Below are 19,557 nucleotides of genomic sequence, written 5' to 3'. Positions count from 1 at the left end.
CTTTAAAAACCTAGTCTTCTCAGGAGAATGAAAACAGAAATGCTTTCTCTGTGTTTTAAAGGAAAGCAGAAAAAGTGGTCAGATTTAACTTTTAACACTCTGTTACTGAAAAACAAATGGAAAAAAGGAGAGGGGATACCTATAAGAGGGGAGAACAATGAAATGAAAGCACAGCCAAAAGAGTATTTGTGAGACTGGTTGAATTTTAACTTTGGTTGGTGAATAATTTTTGCTACAGAACTACAACTCAGAATTAGGTTTAGGTTCCAAAACAGTGGTTTCTTGAGTATCTTGCTGTTCTAATTTGCTAGCTGCTGGAATGCAACACACCAGAGATGGAACGGCTTTCAATAAAAGGGGATTTTTTTAGTTAACGTATAGTTCTTCAGAGAAAAGGCAGCTAACTTTCAACTGAGGTTCTTTCTTACACGGGAAGGCACAGGGCGATCTCTGCTGGCCTTCTCTCCAGGCCTCTGGTTTCCAAAAACTTTCCCCAAGGTGCTTCCTTCCTATATCTCCAAAGGCCTGGGCTGAGCTGAGAATGCTGAGGAGGTATGCTGAGCTGCTTGGGCTGTGCTACATTGAGCTCTCTCATTTAAGCATCAGCCAATTAAATCATGCATCATTCATTGCAGCAGGCACGCCTCCCAGCAGACTGCAGATGTAATCAGCAACAAATGAGGTTCACATGCCATTGGCTCATGGTCACAGCAATAGAACTAGACACCTTCACCTGGCCAAGTTGACACCTGAATCTAACTCCCACAATTGCATAAAATACAAGCATGTACTGCCTTGAATGCCTTGTCCTAAATGATGATATTTGGTAATCTAAGATCATATGATACAAATTAAAGATAAAACATGGCACTGTACAACAGGGTGACCCCTATTAAAGAGGAGCACTGTAGTTAACCGGATAAGAATGCTTTTTCATGAATTATAACAAATGTACCACAATAATACAAAGTGCTAATAGAGTGGTATATGAGAAAAAATATATCTAATGTAAACTATGGACGATAGTCAGTACTATTTTAATAATCTTTCATCAATTGTTACAAAGGTAACAATATTAAAAAAGCACAATTACAAAAAAGTGCTGTCATCAGTTTTAACCAAAGTTCCATACCAATGCAAGGTAGATGGTGGGGTGGTATATGAGAACCCTGTATTTCCTGTAGGATTGTTCTGCAAACCCACAACTTTTCTAATAAAAAAATAAAAAAGAAATCCTTTGATGCACATAAGGAAGTGTCATATCTAGTGACTGTCAGTGGATTAATAACTTTCCCATTCATCTTTTTTCTTTTTTTTGAATGCAGTTTTATTGAGATACATTCACAAACTATACAAACCATCTGAAGTGTATAATCACAGGCTTCAGAGTATCATAACATGCAACCCCATCCATTCATCTTTGTACTATCCTAATCTATTCTATTTATGACTACAGTTATAGAGAGTTCTTGTATTTCAAAATATAAATGTCCACTGTTTCATCTATAAACATCATTATTACCGTTGACATCTTTCTCTGGGTTTAAAAGGAACCAAAAGATTTATTTGCTTCATTACTACATTCTAAACAACTTATTAGTCTGATGCAGACCCAGAAAGGATATGTGTGTGTCCATGTGGGAATCATATTTTTAGACATGATTACTGGACCAGTAAGCAATAATTTCAAATTTCAAGTAGAACAAATTATGATTTTATTTTTCTAATTATTCAACTTGAAGTAAAAAACAACTTTCAGAAAAAAAATGAAAAAGAGATCTAGAGAATTTCCGTCCTAACCCCCTTAAGGATTTCCACCTTAGTTTTGCTAGCTTTCAAGTATATTTAACATTTAGTCATTGGCTCAATCATTCTATGTGCTTGGTACTGGGAAGACAAGGATGCATGGAACAAGGGCCTCATACTCAAGAAGTTCAGGGACTTTTTGGGGAGCCCAAAGTGAAAACAAATAACCATACAATAAGGTCAATGGATGGGGGTGCAGAGATCAGCGATCAGAAACCAAGGCCCAGTGCTTCTTTAAAAAGTGAATAACTAATAATCCTTACATTTGTCAAATATTTAACAGTTTAAGAAACACTTTTCTCCCTGTGTTCTTATTTCTACTTTCTTCATAAAATTAAAGATGTGGGAGGTGGACCTTGAAAGACAAGGGCTAGGAACCAGGCAGAGTAAGACAGGAGAGGGGCAATCTAGGCAGACAAAACCAAACGTGAAAAAGACTGCCCCTTTCCCCCATTCCACCCTGCCAAACATATGGTTTGCTTGGGGAATTGTAAGCAATTTGTGTGGTGGAAACAGAGCCTCCTATAGCGTGCAGGCCTGGTGGGAGGTGAGCACAGAAAGAAAAAGGTGAAGAGCATCAGATGCTAAGAAGTTTACATACCTTATACAGACCTTATATCTCTATATTTCTATACATCTAAAATGGATATTCAGCAGCATGTCAGGGAATCCATAAAGCCACAGCTTAAACATGATGCATCTTCCTGGACTATCTATTTGTGGAGTTGAGTGGTGGAATTCAGTAACTGAATTGGTAAAACCTTTGAAATTTACTTTTATGTTAAACTACAATGCATCTAATAAGGAGTAAAATGCAAATTTACATCATTTCTAAAAATGCAACACAAGACCTGGGCCTATAACCTCATGTGCCTCCTGTACTTCTTTGTGAAAAAAACTGAGGAGCTCTGCTAGAAATAATGGAGAGTTCTTGAAGGACTTTCAGCAGAAGGAGTGATGCAATTACACCTGGGTTTTAGAACAATCTTTCTGGTCATACTAAGAAAGAGAGATGATGGTGTTAGAACAGGAAGACAAATGAGGGGGTCACTGCCTGCGAGGAGTGAAGGGAGAGGAACTGACATGTAATGACATGCACCAGGCTCAGCTGAGATGATTTAGTGTCAGTTGGAGGTGAGGGGCAGGAAGGAATTAAGGGCTTATCCAACTTCCTGGTCAGTGCCACTTTACTTAGAAAGTAAGTTTCTTTTAAGAATTAAAGCACATATTATGGCAAGATAGCAGAAACTCAGCACATAGTAACTCGTAATTGTGGGGATATTGGGATTCTTAAATAAGATATAGGATAGGAGGAAGAGCAGATTTGGGGAGGAACAGTGCTTAATTTAGGAAGTAATTCCTAATTTTGATTAAATATCTTTAAATTTTGCAAATATGAATCTCTTATCATTTGTCTTATTCTTTTTCGACCCTATTTTTATAGACCTGTATTTAAATTTGTACCTGATATGAAAGTAGGTATACATTAAATACTAACTACAATATTAAGCTCATTGGCTAGGTTGATGGGGATACACTATTTCCATAAACAGGGTATTTATTCCAAGTCTATTTTTAAAATTTATTTTAAGTATAAGTTTCATTATAAAGAAAAATAGATCACTGAACACTAGTGAGACCACTCTCATATATTGCCTGTGAGAATGTAAATGGATACAACTGTTTTGGAAAGCAATTTATCAATATGTTTATCTGAAGGCTTAAAAATCATATTTATACATTGATTCCAGAATTTTACTTTCGAAAAGCCTTTCTTATAGAAATAATTCTGAAATGTAGATTAAAAAGTCATGCATAAAGCAGTTGACTGTAACCTTTTATAGTTAAGCAAATCTAGAAAAATGCAAATACCCAACAAAATGGTACAATTGCATTTATATAAAACAATGTGCATAGAAGAGATAAATGCACGCACATGTTAACTGGGACAGCCTCAGGTGGTATACCTGAGGGAGACTGTTTTGCTTTATTATTTTATTTTGGACCTCAAATGATAGATTGGATTTACCATAACCTTTGGCTCACAACACACTCTTGTTGTGAGATTGGTCGGTGAAAGTTTCTCTTTTATTTATTTTAGACCATATTAGATTCAACTATTTAATACACTGTGAATCCCTGTGAGCCCACCATGCAACCACGGGCCAGAGTACCACCAATAACTTATTCCGGAGAAGGAAGAGAATGGGGGATACCTGTCACACCAATATAAAACATATCACCTTTAAGGAATTCAAAATTCATTTCAGACACAATACTATATGGTAGAAAAAAATCACACTACGATTATTTTCCGTATTTTTCTAAATTAAAAAAATACATTTAAATAAAATAATTCATTTTCTAGTTCCTACAGAATGCATTCCCCATTTCAAACTGTCAAATGTGTACTGGTCAGCTTAGTCTGAGCCCTACAGCTGAAGTCAGAGGTACTCTGAAGAGGTGAGCTAGTTGCTGTCACTTGGTACAACACTAAATTGATACAGTGTGAGGCCACGTTTGTATGCTCTATACAAACCCATAAAATAAATGCGCATTGGTATATTTCAAATATTAAGAAATTTCTAAAATTTTTAAGTATTTGTCCATGGATTTGTCTCACTGTGCTTAGATGACTTACATCAGAGAATTGGACACTAACAAATCACCATAGCCAACATTTGTTGGCCACTTGGAGCTCATCCTGCAATCCAGGAGGGTGAAAGGTCCACTCAAGGGGCAAAGCTGGACCCGGGACCAGACTCCTTGTCTGGACTCCTTTCACTGTAATGTATTGTCTTTGAAAGGAATATTAGAATCCTCAAATGTGATCTGCTTTATATTGGAAAAGGCAGATCTCCTTCCTCTGCCCCTAGGAAAACAGTTCTTTGTAAGTAGAACAGAGGTCATCAGGAAAATATGATTTGTTATGCACATGTCCACCTTAAACATAACTTTTGGCAAACACCTTAAATAATGCAAGGAAATGGTTTGAATATGTATCTTGTGTATCTTCAAATAAAAATTGAATGTCAGTATTTTGGTAAAACTCAGATATGCAGTGTAAGGAATCTTCATTTTATATTTAGATTCTACTAAAAGAATTGTATCCCTGGTTACATTGTTTAATATCCAACTTGGGAGGTTAAATTTGCTTTTCATTGTTTTCTCAGGAAATAAGGTTTATGTTGTTATAATCATAAAGCAAAGGTACATCTGCCTTATATTTGTTTTGCAAAATTACATGATCAATTTAACAGCAATACTAATCTCATTTCTTTCAATAAGAAATCTGAAAGAATTACAATTTACTTTGATGACTTTTTCCATTCTTGTGGCATTTTCTTTCCAGTCACTCTTGAAGGAAGATTTTTTTTTAAAAATAGAACCTTAAACTTAAGATCTTCATTCAATTTACTAGACATGGGTATCAATATTAATTAATATCAATATTATTATATAGGAGTTATTTCTGCTTGGAATATCAGGATTAGGTAACAAGTGAGTACAAAGTACCAGCCTCAATTAAGGTTCAACAAGTATAAACACTAGGGCAAGCATATAACGTATTGCCCAGTCAGGACGTTTCTGAGAATAAAAGCAGTTATTACTTATAATTACATGGAACATTAGCATACACCAAGACTCTCTACAGCAAACCAGGATGTATGGTTATCCAAAATAGAACCAAATCTCCATCAGTCTTTAGCGTCACAAATTAGCATTTGTATTTAGGAGGATTTTCCAGTTTACAAGTCTGGGTCAAAGCATACACATATCTTTCTTGTTAAAAGAGCAACAACAACAAAAAGTCTGTTTTTTTTTCTTTCATAACCTAGCACAAGTGTCTGTTTACATTCAATAATTACTGTTAATTTAATCGTTACCAGAAACAAAGACTTGCACACTTCATTTCAAATTGCTACTCAATCTGCCCTCTCTCCTTCCCCTCATTTAATTTAATCCCTTGTATTTGTTTTAAGGAGACTTCTAAAATAAGAACAGTAGCAGCGTACTGAGTGTCCATTCTGTGCCATGGCAGGTGCTAAGAGATAAAAGACAATTAGAAGGCAATCTTTGGAGAAGAAAAAGCTAAGTATGCAATTAACTATAATGAAAGCATAATATAAATGACAAAATATTTACAGAATGCGATGTGACTTTCCAGTGGCAGGGAAGACTGTATACCATGAAGGTGAGGGGAGGTCATGGGAGACCCGTGAAGGAGTGATGCTCGGATCTATCTTTAAACATTGGCAGAGACTTGGGGGTAAACAGCAGAGAAGCCCATAAGCAAACATATAAAGGAAGGAAAGCACACAGCTGGATCTAAGTTGTGCTAGGTTGTGGCAGGCATATGAAGGGAGGTCATAAGATTGGCTGTATGAAGAGAGGTACGTCTGGAAAGGTAGGGTGACGACAGAGTAAGAAAGACCTTCAAAGCCAGTATCTTAATTTCCTAGAGCTGCCATAACAAAATACCACAAACTGGATTGCTTAAAACAACAGATATTTATTGTCTCATAATTCTGGAGGCTAGAAGTCCAAAAATCATGGTTAGAAGGGCCACACTCCCTCTACGAATGAAGTTCCTTGGGAAGAAGTCTATTCTATGCCTCTCTCATAGCTTCTGGTGGTGGCTGGTAATCCATGGCATTTCTTGATTTATAGCATAACTTAATCTCTGCCTCATATGGCTATCTTCTCTATGTACGCATGTCCCTTCATGTGGCATTCTCTCCTGTAGTCCATCTATCTCTGGCCAGTTCTCCCCTTCTTATAAGAATACCAGTTATATTGGGTTAGGACCCACCCTAATTCAGTTTGGTCTCAACATAACTAATCATCTCTTCTATGACCCCATTTCCAAATAATGTCACACTCTCCAGAAGACACTTTAGGATTTGAACATGTCCTTATGGGGGACACAACTCAGACCACATCAGCCAGAGAGAGTACTTAAAAGTTAAAATAAGGAATAAAGTAGAGTCATATAAGAAAATGAGCAGGAGAGAGATCCAGTGTGAGTGCACTCAAGAAGGACTGGTGTGTCAGTGGTGGATAGAACAGACTGCAGGGAATAGGGTCTGACTACAGAAGACAAAGAAATAGCTTAAGAGATGGAGCAGCTAGAGGAAGCAGTGGTGATATGGAGAAATGTGCCACAAAGAGTGTGGAAGTACAAGCTTAAAATATGAGAATTGACTACTTTGGGCTCCAATATTAAGATTTTAATTTGACACTGTAGAGAAAATGGTGGTTTCATTAATAGATATCTCAATGAACCAACTCCAAACTGACAATATCATCTCATCTTAAATGTTCAAGTAATAAAACTATTTTCACACTTAATCTAGATCAGTTTTCAATTCAGAAACCACTCCCTCCCAAATGAAACTTAATAAGGTGATTTTTTTAAATGAATGCTTTCATTGCCACATTAATAAGTGCTATAAAATTATTTTAGATGTTTCATTAATAATACTAAAATGTGATTAGCTAGAAGACAAACAGAAGTTGAAAGAAAAAGACTGGTGAAATAAAAAGCATGGGGTGAATTAAAAAAATTCTGAAGATTCTACACTTTCTCATTTTACGTACTATTTTCTTCTTCTTTCTACCATATACCACAACACATGGATAACAGAAAGCCTGTTTATGACTTATATTTCATGCTTAAAGATATCCTTTATAGTGGCAATTTTCAACTCCTTGATAGCTGTATCTCTCTTAGGATACAGGTTTGGCTCTCTTGGAGTCAGGTTTGGCTTTGTGGGGAGACATTCAGTTTTCTGAGCATTGTGGTATTTCACACATCTGCTGAATGATCCCTCAGTGAAGAAATTATAAAGGGGACAAGGGTAACATGTCAAATTCCTATCAATTATGAGGTCCTGATTTGATAAAGTCATGGTCAGTAGAGACAGATTTTCACAGAGACCATTAAACTTCCAGTTCATTACTCATGTCTTGCTATTTTTTCTCCATTTGGGTCCTTTCCTCAGTTGGGTTTAACTGAACCAAAATTGTCACCAGGATTAGAGCCCTTGACATAAAGAAGAAATATCTGCTGGAATGGGCGAGGACATTTGATGAAACTGCATGGCAGTCCCAGGTTCTGGTCTCATTCTTTTGTACAATGAGGGAAGGGACTGTACTGTTCAGAGGAAGTCAGTCCATACAGGGAGCAATGGGACTCCCATTTATTCATTCATCAAACGCTTATTGAGCATCCACCATGTGATAGGTGATACGATACGATGATGAGCAAGGCAGAAAAGTTCCCTGCCTCAAAGCCTAGAAGGGACCCACACCGGTCACACATGTACACTAGGGAGAATTTCCTCTACATTGGCTTCCCTGATCATTAAGGTATCCAAAAAAATGTGACCAAAATCTAAAGTTAATTGTTATCCTCTTGCTATTTGCTTTTCTGAAAGGAGTTCTCCTTGAGTTATAATTCCTTCTTTTTAAGTATGGGAGTAAGAGGTAACACTTAAATTTTTTGCACATAGTCTCAGGGACCCAGCTTCAGGAAATGCATTTTGCAAAATGACATTTCCTGGCATAGCACAAGAGTTTACTTATGCTTTGAATAAGAATTGCCAACAGGAAGCTAATTAATATGCTAAATACACGTTCCTATTTATAGACACTAGCCCAAGTTTGGTTTTCAGTTAACATGTACACAGGACTCTGACACATAATTGTCCTTCTCTCCTCTTCACCTTTAATACCACTTCAAGCAAACTTCTAAATTCCCTTTTGCTTACATTTTTTATGACAGTGTACACCAAAGGGGAACTCTGTGTGTACTTAGTTGAGGCTGTTGGATAGGTTACTTCCACCTAATCTGAGAGGAGGGTTAAAAATGATTTCAAGTAGCATTTGTAAGTGAGGAAAATCTGCAGGTTTAGAAATGCTTCTTAAATTATTTGCTTGTTTTGGTTAACATGACGTTTTATATTGACAAGACTTTGCACTCATTAGTTCCCTGACTTTCTTTCAGCACTGATTTCTGAGAGTTAATGGCGAATGCTATGGAAAATTCAATGTTCTCCTTGCGTGGAGGCATATCTTTATTAGGAGCTGGACAAATGGCTCTATATTTTTCGAAGTCTTTCCCTTTAAATTATTTCTGGTAGAGGCCAGATTTGAGATCTCTCTCTAACTTGCTAACGGCTATTTATGATTTATTTCAACCTTTAAGCAGGTGCTAGGAAAAATGAATGAACAGAGTTGAAAATAAAGAAGAGGAGAAGCTTAATCCTTACTGGCATTTCAGTGTCACGGAGCACCCTAACTAGTATGATGGGGGCATTGCTTGAAATTTGATATTTTTATATATTTTTGAAAATAAAATTAAAATCCTTTATCATTTTTAATTAGAGAACAAATGCCACCATTTTCTCAAAGAGAACACATTTCAAGCTGTGAGTCTTTTAATGCAGGCTGGTCCTCTGAGACTTTCCTGAAGCAGTGTGGGAAAATTTTAAACCCAGTCAAATAATTTTCTTAGGAAAAGTGGTGATAGGTCATGGTGAGATATGAACGTTATTAAAATTTTAGAGAGGTCCCTAACACAGCAGATTCACCTTAACGTTGACACACTGACTATAATATCTCCAAAGAAGCATTTGCTGTCCATCATGGCTCTGAAGGGAGCTGTTATAATCTATCAATGCAATAATCTGCATGTTAAAAAGTCCCTAAATATTTATTTACAAGATAGTCAGATCTGTTTTGGCCTATTGGGTCAATAATCCATGCACTAAAAGACCCTAAATATGTATTCACAAGATAGTCAGAACAGCTTTGGTTCGCTGAGTCAACAGTAAGTAGGCTTTTAATAATAGTGCATAGTTTGCATTTCAGCAAGTTCAGAAATACAGTACTGCACGCTAAAAGTTCTGCCTTTTATGAGTTGATATATAAAACCAGTTTTAGTGGATGCTAGAAACTATGTTTCATTCTGGCCTATGGTATTTTGCTTTTAAAAAGTCAGAAGAAGAAAAACCACCATAGCACAAAACTGTATTAAAGCCGTGAGGTAAGTAATGAAAGCACAGATATTATAGCACAGCCCTTTAGGCTAGGGTGGATGCTGTCCTTTCAGACTGTGCCTTACCTCCTCCAATGCATTAGTCAGGGTTCTCCAGGGAAACAAAACTGACAGGAGTTGTATGTGTGTAAGAGAGAGTGTGTTTGTGAGTATATATAAATATTATGAGATTTATTACAGGAATTGACTCCCATGACCATGGGGTTTGGCAAGTGTGAAGTCCGTAGGGTCGGTTGCATGTTGGGAAATCCAGTGAAGGTTTCTATGAGTTCCTCAGGAGAAGCTGGCTGCTGAAGTAGAGATAGACATTTTTTTTTCTGACTGCTGAAATCATCAGTTCTCCCTTTAAGGCCTTGAACTGAGTGGATGAGACATCTTTCATTGCTGAAGGCAACTGCCTCATTGGATTGTAGGTGTAATCAGCGATAGATGCAATCAACTGACTAATGATTTAAATCCACAAAAGACCCTCACAGCAACAATCAGGCCGGTGCTTGCCTGACCAAGCAACTGGACACCATACCTAGCCAACGGGACACATGAAGTTAACCACCACTTCCACCATCACCATCCAGGTTTCAGCTACCTCTCTTTTTTACCTGACTACCCTGCTACAGTCTTTGTTTCCTTACTGACAGTTGCATCCCAGCAGCCAGAGGGTTCCTGTTAGGGAGTCAGAACATTGCCCTTCTCTGCTTTGGCAACTTCTCATCTCAGAGTAAAAACCAAAGTTTCCTCAAGATTTGCCCCCCTTCCTCGTCACTCTGACTTCATCGTTTACCATTTCCCCTTTCCCTGTGATCCTACAGTACATTGGCCTTCTTGCTATTCCTTGAACTCACCAGGCATGCCCCTACCTCAGATCCTTTGCACTTGCCTTTCCCTCTATTTGGAAAGCTCCTCCCTCAGATGACCATTCGGTTAGCTTTCTTACCGAAAGCTAAGGATTCTTGTGAGTTGGGCCTTCCCTGACTACCCTGTATAAGACAGCAACATCCACCTCCCAACACCTTCTGCTGCCTTTCATCATTACCCACCCTTGTTATTCTCTACTAGCGCTTATCATCATCTAATATAATGTGACTTTACATATTTGTTTACCATCTGTCTCCCTCCTCTAGAAGTTAACTCCACTAGGGCAGGGGCTTCATCCATCCCACACTTGGATGAGTGTCTGGCATATTTTAGGTGCTCATTAAATGTTTATGACAAAAAAACGAATGAAAGCAGATAGAAAAGGAGTCTTCTTTACACTTCCCCAAGTCCCTGCTGAAGAATATTCATGGTTATGTGGAGAAGGAAAGAGTGTCCTTTTCTAAGCGAAAGCCCTCTTTTTGGCCACTGGGCTTCAGTTTCTTATAATATCCTCTAAGGGGCACAAAATTGGTCCAGCCTGAAGGTGCTCATCCACCCCACCCCAAGAGGTGCCACCCCTGGAGGAGCTGGGGGTCATCTCAGTTGGACAGAGAAACACTTAATCAGTCTGCAGCTAGGAGGAATAGTACACAAAGGCAGGATTAGCATTCCTAAATGTCACCAAACAATGTGGTCTATATGATCAGCTCTAGTGGTTGCACTGGACTAACTAGATTTTATACTCTGATCTAATGCAGCCCTGAGCGATAGCGTGTGCCCCTTTGTCATGTAACCAGACAGACTGAGAAATACTACTGGGTAGAGTCATTATTCTCCCCAAAGTTTGGTAAATTATCCTTGGGGTATTCCCCCCACCTTTAACCATGTACAATGTTCTCAAATATATTCTTTCTCATGATTGAAGCCGATCACAGTAACTCTTTCCTTATTTAAATTTCATAGACATTCTTTATTTCAATCACTCAGAAAGGTGCCTTTGGCAACAGAATCACAGTTGATGGCAAATTAATGACTATGTTGCTATGATTAGTTGAGATTACAGGCTATGGAAAACCTGTCTGCGTATTTACCACTGCCACCCTTTTAATGCTGACATCTATTAGGGATTGATATTGGTCATAAAAGAAGATGTGATTCAGCTACAGAAAGCCCTATAAAAGATGTAAGGATATATCTGTATTGTAATATTTCAATAATATGCTGATTAATTAAAAGGACCTTTACTGTTAACCTGCTTAGCCTGAAAAGTTTCCCTCCCAGACCCTCCCCAGCATATAGGTCATATTTTAATAAATCTTTAAGGTACACATTGAATGAAAAACTGAACCAATCTAGATAATTCCAGTCCCTAAACGTCCCTAAACACAAGGCATTCATTAACTGAAAGAAAAACACATTTTAATCTTGCCCTATTTGGATAAGTGGCTCAATTTTGTAATTTATTTTGCATGAATGGATAAAACTTAATGGATATTTCAGTGTATACCAGTGCTTGAGTAGATTTATAAAATAATACTTTTCAATCAATTTAATGGAGAGGTGGGGATAAAAAATTAGCAACAACAACAAAAACATCAACTCAGATACTAGGTGTTATTGATCATCCTTCCAAATTCTGGCTGAGAAGAGATAATATTTCCTGTAATCCCTAGCAATGACTTTTGCGGGGGGGGGGGGGGATGACTTCAAATAAATGTTTATTTGTTTTAGGTGAGCTTCACTGAATCAGGCTTATTTGATTTCAGATCCACCTAAGGGAAGAGAATTCAGGATTGCCTGGTTGTAAAATGGAAAAGAACACTTTGCTGAACTTGTATGACATCATCTAAAGCATTAAAAGGGCAGATAATCATGGGTATTCTGGCTGTTTACCAAAGCTTCTTTGCTTCCTCAATCTATTTTATTTCCAAATAGCAGAGTAGTCTGAAAACTTTCAAAGATTCATAGACTGCAGAAGCAGAGAAAATATTAGGATAAACCTTTAGAGTATTGTGAAAGCTTTCAAATAATTAAAAGAAGGACTTTTTGAATTGTTATTTATCACAGTAGAGATACTCTTAACATTATACCCATAAGGAGTCAAAATATAGTTTAACAACAAAAGGTGTGAGGCCATCTCTTTTTCTAGAAAGTCCATGAAACTAAGAATATATTCTTGAGTCACAGACAAAGAGAATTTTAAATTTGGGAAGGGAATTATTACTAACACCATACAGCTTAGTTTATCAACACAAATCAGAATACTATATGATGAATGAAAATAGTATGATCTTGGTTTTAAAAATAATTTCTGTCTCAGACTCTACGTGAAAATGCTCTTGTTTTACAGAAAGAAGAAAAAACTGTATGTCATAATATTATTTCAATAAACAGCACAAATGTGAGCAAAGTATTTTTGAGCTTACATTATAAAATATTTTCCTAATATTTTTTGAGCACTATGGCTAAAATAAATAATATTTAAAAGGCTCCAACTTTAGACAGATAATAGAAAAAAGATTTCTTAAAGTAATAAATTAATTTTTTCTTTGTATGCAAAACCCCTCAACCATAACGTCACTGGTTTGAAAATGATCTTACCTCATATTCAAAGTCCTCTGTTCTCTCTGCATCAGCAGGCAAGCTGGAAAGATACTCATTGTCCTCATAAAATTCATGCTCCATTGGATGAAGAGAATGGCAGCTATTGGGAAAGTAGCAATATCATAGGAATGGATTAAAATCGTTATTTTTCAAGATTAAAACTGATTTTAGAATTTCACTTTAGTTTTTTCTGCTTTGGAATAAGATCTGTGGTGATCTAACCTTCAAAGGAATACAGCTTAGAAAGAGTTATTGCTTTTATTTCTCCCCCTACATCAATTGGCCATTTCTGAGAGAATAAGGGCCCATAGTCAGAGATGTGTTCTGCGAAGAGACTGATGTGGACTCTTCCACAGGCCATGGTGCTTTATTGATGCTCTCAGGCCTGCTTCCATTTCACCAGATATGATCAGCTCCGTAGATGGTTTGTGGCATTTTAGATGGTAGTCTACTCAAAGCAGGGTATTTTGTAACAAAGTGCTACTGATTTCATAATATGTAACCCCAGACTGCTTTTTGAATGCTCTTTACAAAAGCATGTATTTTTCAGACTGTAAAATGTACTCACAATGACACATTTCCCTCCCTCAAAATCCCCTTCCCCATTTTCCCTCAAAATCCTCACCTCTCCCTCTTTGATAAAGGGCAGCACCCAAATACTCAAGGGCATTCGTGGTGATAAGTCACTGGAAACTCCTATAAGTCACACAGTTTCATAATCCCTTAAGAAAATTTTCAGTGTCAGAGAGAGCTGAATAAGTAAAGGACAGGAGAGGAACCCAGGACATAAATGGCTTTTATAGATCCTTTAATTTCAGGGAAAGATTTTAGATCATTTATAGAAGAGCTCTACAAATTACTATATCACAAGATAGACATTATACACTATACCATATGAAAGCGAAGCATGATTTAACAACAAAGCCATCCCTATTTTTAAGTCAGTGAAAACTCCTTAGCTGCAGTTAAGCAAGTTCAGTGCAGGTGGGACCTCTGAGCACTTCCATGAAGGCATTATTGAAAAATGGGTTTGTAGTTTATAAATGAGTTCCCCTTTACTAGGCTCATCCAGATGCCCTTACACCATCAGCACAGATTCTCTACCAGCCTCTTCTCATGACTAGTTGTGGCTGTCGGCTCCACATAGGGTTAACCTGTGGGAACCAAAATAGCAAAAGCAGTTTAAGGAACATCCTGCTTGTGGATCTAACAGACGACCCTTCCTTGCTTATATCTGGACTGACTCTGCAAAGCCCATTTCAGCTGGCAGAGCTTGTTGATGGGGGCATCTAGTATGTCTTCCTTGTCTTTCAGTTAGTGAGAAGAGAGTGCTACCATGAGGAACACATTACTCATTGAATAAGCATCGAGTGCCGACCAGATAGCAGGTATTCTGCCGAGTGCTGGAAATACGATGTTGCATAATATACAATTTCTGCCCTATCAATTGGGCAAAGTGGCAAAGTGGGAATTTTAATACAGTGCGATCATTGAAGCTGTGAGAGCACATGGTGCAGCCACAGCAGTTTGCTAGAAGAGGTTTCCTTGAAGCTAAGCTCTATAGGACTTCGGAAGAGTGACACAGCATTCTGGTTAAGGCAAAAAGCACAGGGTTAGCCCTTTCAGGCTCAGAAGACTGTCACCCCTTCTTACATGACTTTGGTCAAATTACTTAACATTGCTTTCCTCATCTGTGACATGAGGACAGTAATAATATAATGCACTCCCTCCTAAGGTTTTTGTGAAGTCTAAATATAAAGTGCCTGGAATATTGCCTAAAATGTGTTAGGTTAGCTAAAAAATGTTAGCTATTATTCATCCAGGTTAAAGTAATGGATATTATGTACTAGTTCGCTCTCTTATTGTTCATCTCACATTCTAGAATATAAACTCCATATAGTGGTACTGCCTGTTTTTATTCAGTTTTATGTTCAGCACGCATTTCAGGGCTTGTTGCAAGGGGCTATTTAAGAGATGTTAGCTGGAGAAATAGAGTGATGAGACCACCAGAGTCCCTGTCTTCCTGCAACTTGAAATCTCGAGGACCACTTCCCCAAACCGGGCTGTACATTAGAATCTCCTGGGAAGATTTTTGAAAAATTCTGATGCCAGGGCCCCACCCTAAAGATTCTTATTTAATTGACCTGAAGTGGGATTGGGGCATAAGTATCCTTTTAAAAGTTCCTGGGTGATTCTAATATACACTTATGAACCACTGAAATAGGCATACTACAGGGCAGGAAAGCGACATTATCAGATGTGTGTCTTACCGAGTAAGAACGGATTGGAGTAGGCTGTGAAAATGCAGCCCACAGATAACTATTGCTCTTGCCAATCAAACTCTAACGTTTGAATTTTTGCTTAAAAGTTAAGAGAACAAGATGCACAGGGCAAAACATGCTTCCAAAGCTTTAAGAAGCACAATTATTTGAGTAAACTCTTTCTAACTGCCTTTAAATGAGGTAAAAATCAAGAACCATTTCTCTGATAACTCCTAATTTCTTTGCACTATACTTACTCTTCGACGGGCAGGATTTTCTTGCTTAAATCTCAATATATCTGGTAATTGCTTTCCTCAGGAGTTCCACTTTAGTTAAATTAATTTCCTAACTTCTCTTTTAAAGAAGAGAAAAACGAGAGAGAGAGAGAGAGAGAGAGAGAGAGAGAGAGAGAGAGAGAGAGAGAGAGAGAGCGAGAGAGCGCGAGAGAGAGAGAGAGAGAGAGAGAGAGAGAGAGAGAGAGAGAGAGAGAGGAGATGACCCACATAGGAGAACGTGGTGCCAACATGCCACCTCCGTGTGAGTCTTAATAAGGGTCTTGGCAGCTTCGGTGAGAAAAGCTATTTCCCTGACCGGTGCTCATGAATAGCATGAGGCTTTTGATGACTGGAAATATGAAGATGAACGAATCAGAGCCAGAGCTTCTCACTGCGCCTCAGCGGGTACGGTCCCTGAGGTGAAGCGAGTACCCGGTTAGGGAGAGGGGCGAGTAGTGACTGCTGAGAAGTAATTGGCCACAGACACAGCAGAGGCATTTTTCCTCTTGTCAACTGGCAAGTGCGAATGATTCTTTCCAATTCCTTCTCGAAGCGACTAATGAAAACAAATGAGACTCTTGGAGAAATGACAGAAGAATACCTGTCCGAGAGCAGAAACGGGCAGATGTCCGGCACTGGGGGGGTAGGCGGCTTAAGCTTGGCGAGGGCCATGACGTGCTGGAAGGTGACGTCCGTCTGCGTGCTGGCGTCCGTGAGCTGCAGCTCCGGGCCGACCCCATGTGCTGGCTGCGGCACGGGTGCGCGCCTTAGCACCTGCACCACGATGGGCACCTTGGCATTTCGGAAAGCTTCCACCGCCTCTTCGTGGGTGGCCTTTGAAAGATCCTTCCCATTGACCTGGGGAGATAAGAGGACATGGCTCATCTCAGGCGAAAGAGCAGAGATCTTTTTATTAATCTCCTGAGAGATTCATAAAAGGTGGGGAAGGGAGGTTCAAATAGCTCTGACACGAATTTTGCACAGGAATATGTAATCTGACATTGACATTTAGAGAACTCTTCATCCACCCGAGGGAGTGAAGATGAGCGAAACAACTGCTTCCTACATCATTACGAAGTATCTGGAGTTTATTACCAGGAAAACGCCATCAGAATTATTCTGAAGGAAACTGTATTAAAACTGTAAATAACGCATCGGCCTCAGAAAAATGTTAACTGAAATCTTCAGATAGGTGGAAATTTTAAATGTTTCCAATTTTGATTTTTTTTTAATGATCTAGCAATCTCTTGGTAATATTTTCAGTATTTAATCAAAGTCCTACAGGTCTGAAATCTATATTTTTAGGATATTGTCAAATTTGTTTCATAGTCAGCACCTTTTTATCTAAGACTATGATATGGCTCATGTATATTTTATCCCAAATCCTTCCACACAAAGTGTGGTCTGGGAACTGGCAGCATCAGCATCTTCTGGGAGCTTATTAGAAATGCAGAATCCCTGGCCCTACCCAGGACCTACTGAACCAGAATTAGCATTTTAACAAGGTCCCAGCTGATTTATATGCACATGAAAGATTGGGAAGCACTGCTTTAAAACAGCTCTGAGTTAGACTATTATGGCCCTTTGAATTCTCATCAATTTATGAGCTTCCAAGGTAGCCCTGGACATAAAGAAACAGTTGACTTCTGCCTTTGTCCTCAGACACTGCTTCTCAACAGGAAAAGCACCTCTGGAATGAGGGATAGAAAAATTACTCTTTTTGTGGGATTGTCCCATGCCTGACTACTAAGTGTCATTAAGGTTCCTCAGTCATTGTTCATGCAAAACACCTACATGCTCTTCCAAGCATCTTCTCTAGGGGCAACACATACTGCTCTCTGTTGTCAATTTATTGCCCTAAAAATACTCCTGATAACACAGCCAGCGACTACTTCTCTTGGCGAGGAAGTTTTAATACAGGACTCCAGAATCCTGGAATAGCTTCATGACTCATCACACCAAATGAATCAAGAAAATGATTCTGCCAATAGGAAGAGATATTTGGGGGCAAAATACCATGCCCATCACCCCTGAAATTATACAATTTCTAGACAACTGAGCCACCCATCCTTGGGTGAGCTTCTGATAACTGTAACTCACCAGTAAATCCTTAGAGAAAAGCATGGGAAGGTACTGAGTCGCAGTGATACAAGCATTGCTGACACTCAAATTAAGCGCATTCTCTCTCCCTGAGTAGACAAAGAATATGTATGTGCTCAGAGCAAATGTGGGATGTTTGGGGGGTAAATGATACAATGCCAGGTAGAAATTGTCATGTCATGTAAAGATTGGCTTAATGATCCGGAGGAGCTAATTTACTCAATGGACCCCTAATGAGTTAATGGACCTTCAAAGAATGAACAATTAAGTTTCCTCATCAGCAAAATATGTCCCAAAATAGTTCTCGGATCACGAGTAAGCAAACCTCAGTTGCAGAATGGAGAGGGTCCCTTCTTGTGTGCACACATTCAATAATCTGTGTATTCACTCACTGATTCTTTTCTCCATGGACTAAAATTGAACACTATCATGGAATTTTCATTGACACAGGCTTGGAATGTTCATGTCATGGGGCATACGGGAGCATGCCGACATGGGACACTTCAGCCCTAGTTGGTCATTCCTTGAGCTCCTGCTGATGACAACGCTGGTCCCTACTGTCTCCTGAGAGGAAGCAGTCTCAGCAAGGAATGTGAGAAACATCAGACTGGAAAAGCACAATGTACAGTCTAGCCCCGTGTGCTGAATGGCAGTTATTTCCCTGTGTTGCATACAGTGGTCAGAATTTATAATTTCTATATTGAGGAAGATGATCAAGAAGTAGACAAGACTGGTCTGTCAGAATCTATGTGGTGGGTGAAAACCGCCTTTTTATTACCAGCCTTTTCACTTCTCGGTGTCCCTTCAGTTCAGTAAGTTCCACTCCTGCAGGGTCCTAGTGGCCCCTTCTCTCCTGAGAACAGCTCTCAGTTATAGTCTACTATCAGTGAATACTTACTGGGAAGCTATGTCCATGCATTACCTTTAGCATAGCATCTCAAATATGAGATGCTATGTGTCAGTCACTAATCGGTGTGTCCCCTCTTCGGTGCCCTTTTAGAAGGAACTCAAGCCGTAGGTATATATGACAGTTAAAGGAAAAAATAATTTGTGGTCAGGTTTTCTTCCACTTACACATTAAATCCCACTAATGCAAAAATTGTGTGTTGATAAATAGTGGACAGACAGAAGCCATTTCTCTATTTCTTCCACAAGGCAACCAGGTATCTTGCCTGCAGAATAATCTAGTTTTGGTGCTTCAGTGTGCTTATTTGTTTTAGTGATTTTTAAAGCAAGAATAACGTTTTAAAAGTGAGTGCTTTACTGATAATTATCATTTATTTTACTTTTTTACAAGCTAAGTAAGATTATTTTTGCAAAACCCAAGATAGTGTAAAAATTCAAGCAGAAAAGCACATTTTACTGAACAGTATTTTTGGCTGTGAAAATATTGTCTTATCAGAATGTTTAGTATATGCAGACGATATTAGTGTTCATACAGCAAGATCAATAGCTATTGATTCTAAGACCTGCACATTCATTCACTTACAATCATGGCATTCATATGTAAATTTCATTCTTTGCTCTAAGGATAATCAAATACAATCTTAAAAGAGGACAGCTAACATAATCTCAAAAATCTTACTTCTCCATT

At 38.4% G+C, this 19,557-nt stretch overlaps 1 protein-coding gene across 2 annotated transcripts in view; it reads right to left on the bottom strand.

Moving 5' to 3' along the window:
* Positions 1 to 19,557, bottom strand: part of PDZRN4 (PDZ domain containing ring finger 4) — a 407,543-nt gene that overhangs the window by 50,898 nt on the left and 337,088 nt on the right. For both annotated transcript variants that reach the window (XM_077170577.1, XM_077170578.1), the window contains 2 exons: positions 16,465 to 16,721; positions 13,325 to 13,427 (listed from right to left, as the gene is read on the bottom strand). In XM_077170577.1, the coding sequence (XP_077026692.1) occupies positions 13,325 to 13,427; positions 16,465 to 16,721 (360 nt within the window). The remainder of the gene's footprint in view (positions 1 to 13,324; positions 13,428 to 16,464; positions 16,722 to 19,557) is intronic.

This window comes from Tamandua tetradactyla, chromosome 7, assembly GCF_023851605.1.
Source record: "Tamandua tetradactyla isolate mTamTet1 chromosome 7, mTamTet1.pri, whole genome shotgun sequence".
Taxonomy (NCBI): domain Eukaryota; kingdom Metazoa; phylum Chordata; class Mammalia; order Pilosa; family Myrmecophagidae; genus Tamandua; species Tamandua tetradactyla.
Note: the sequence above shows the minus strand (reverse complement) of the source record. Positions and strands in the feature narration are given on the sequence as shown.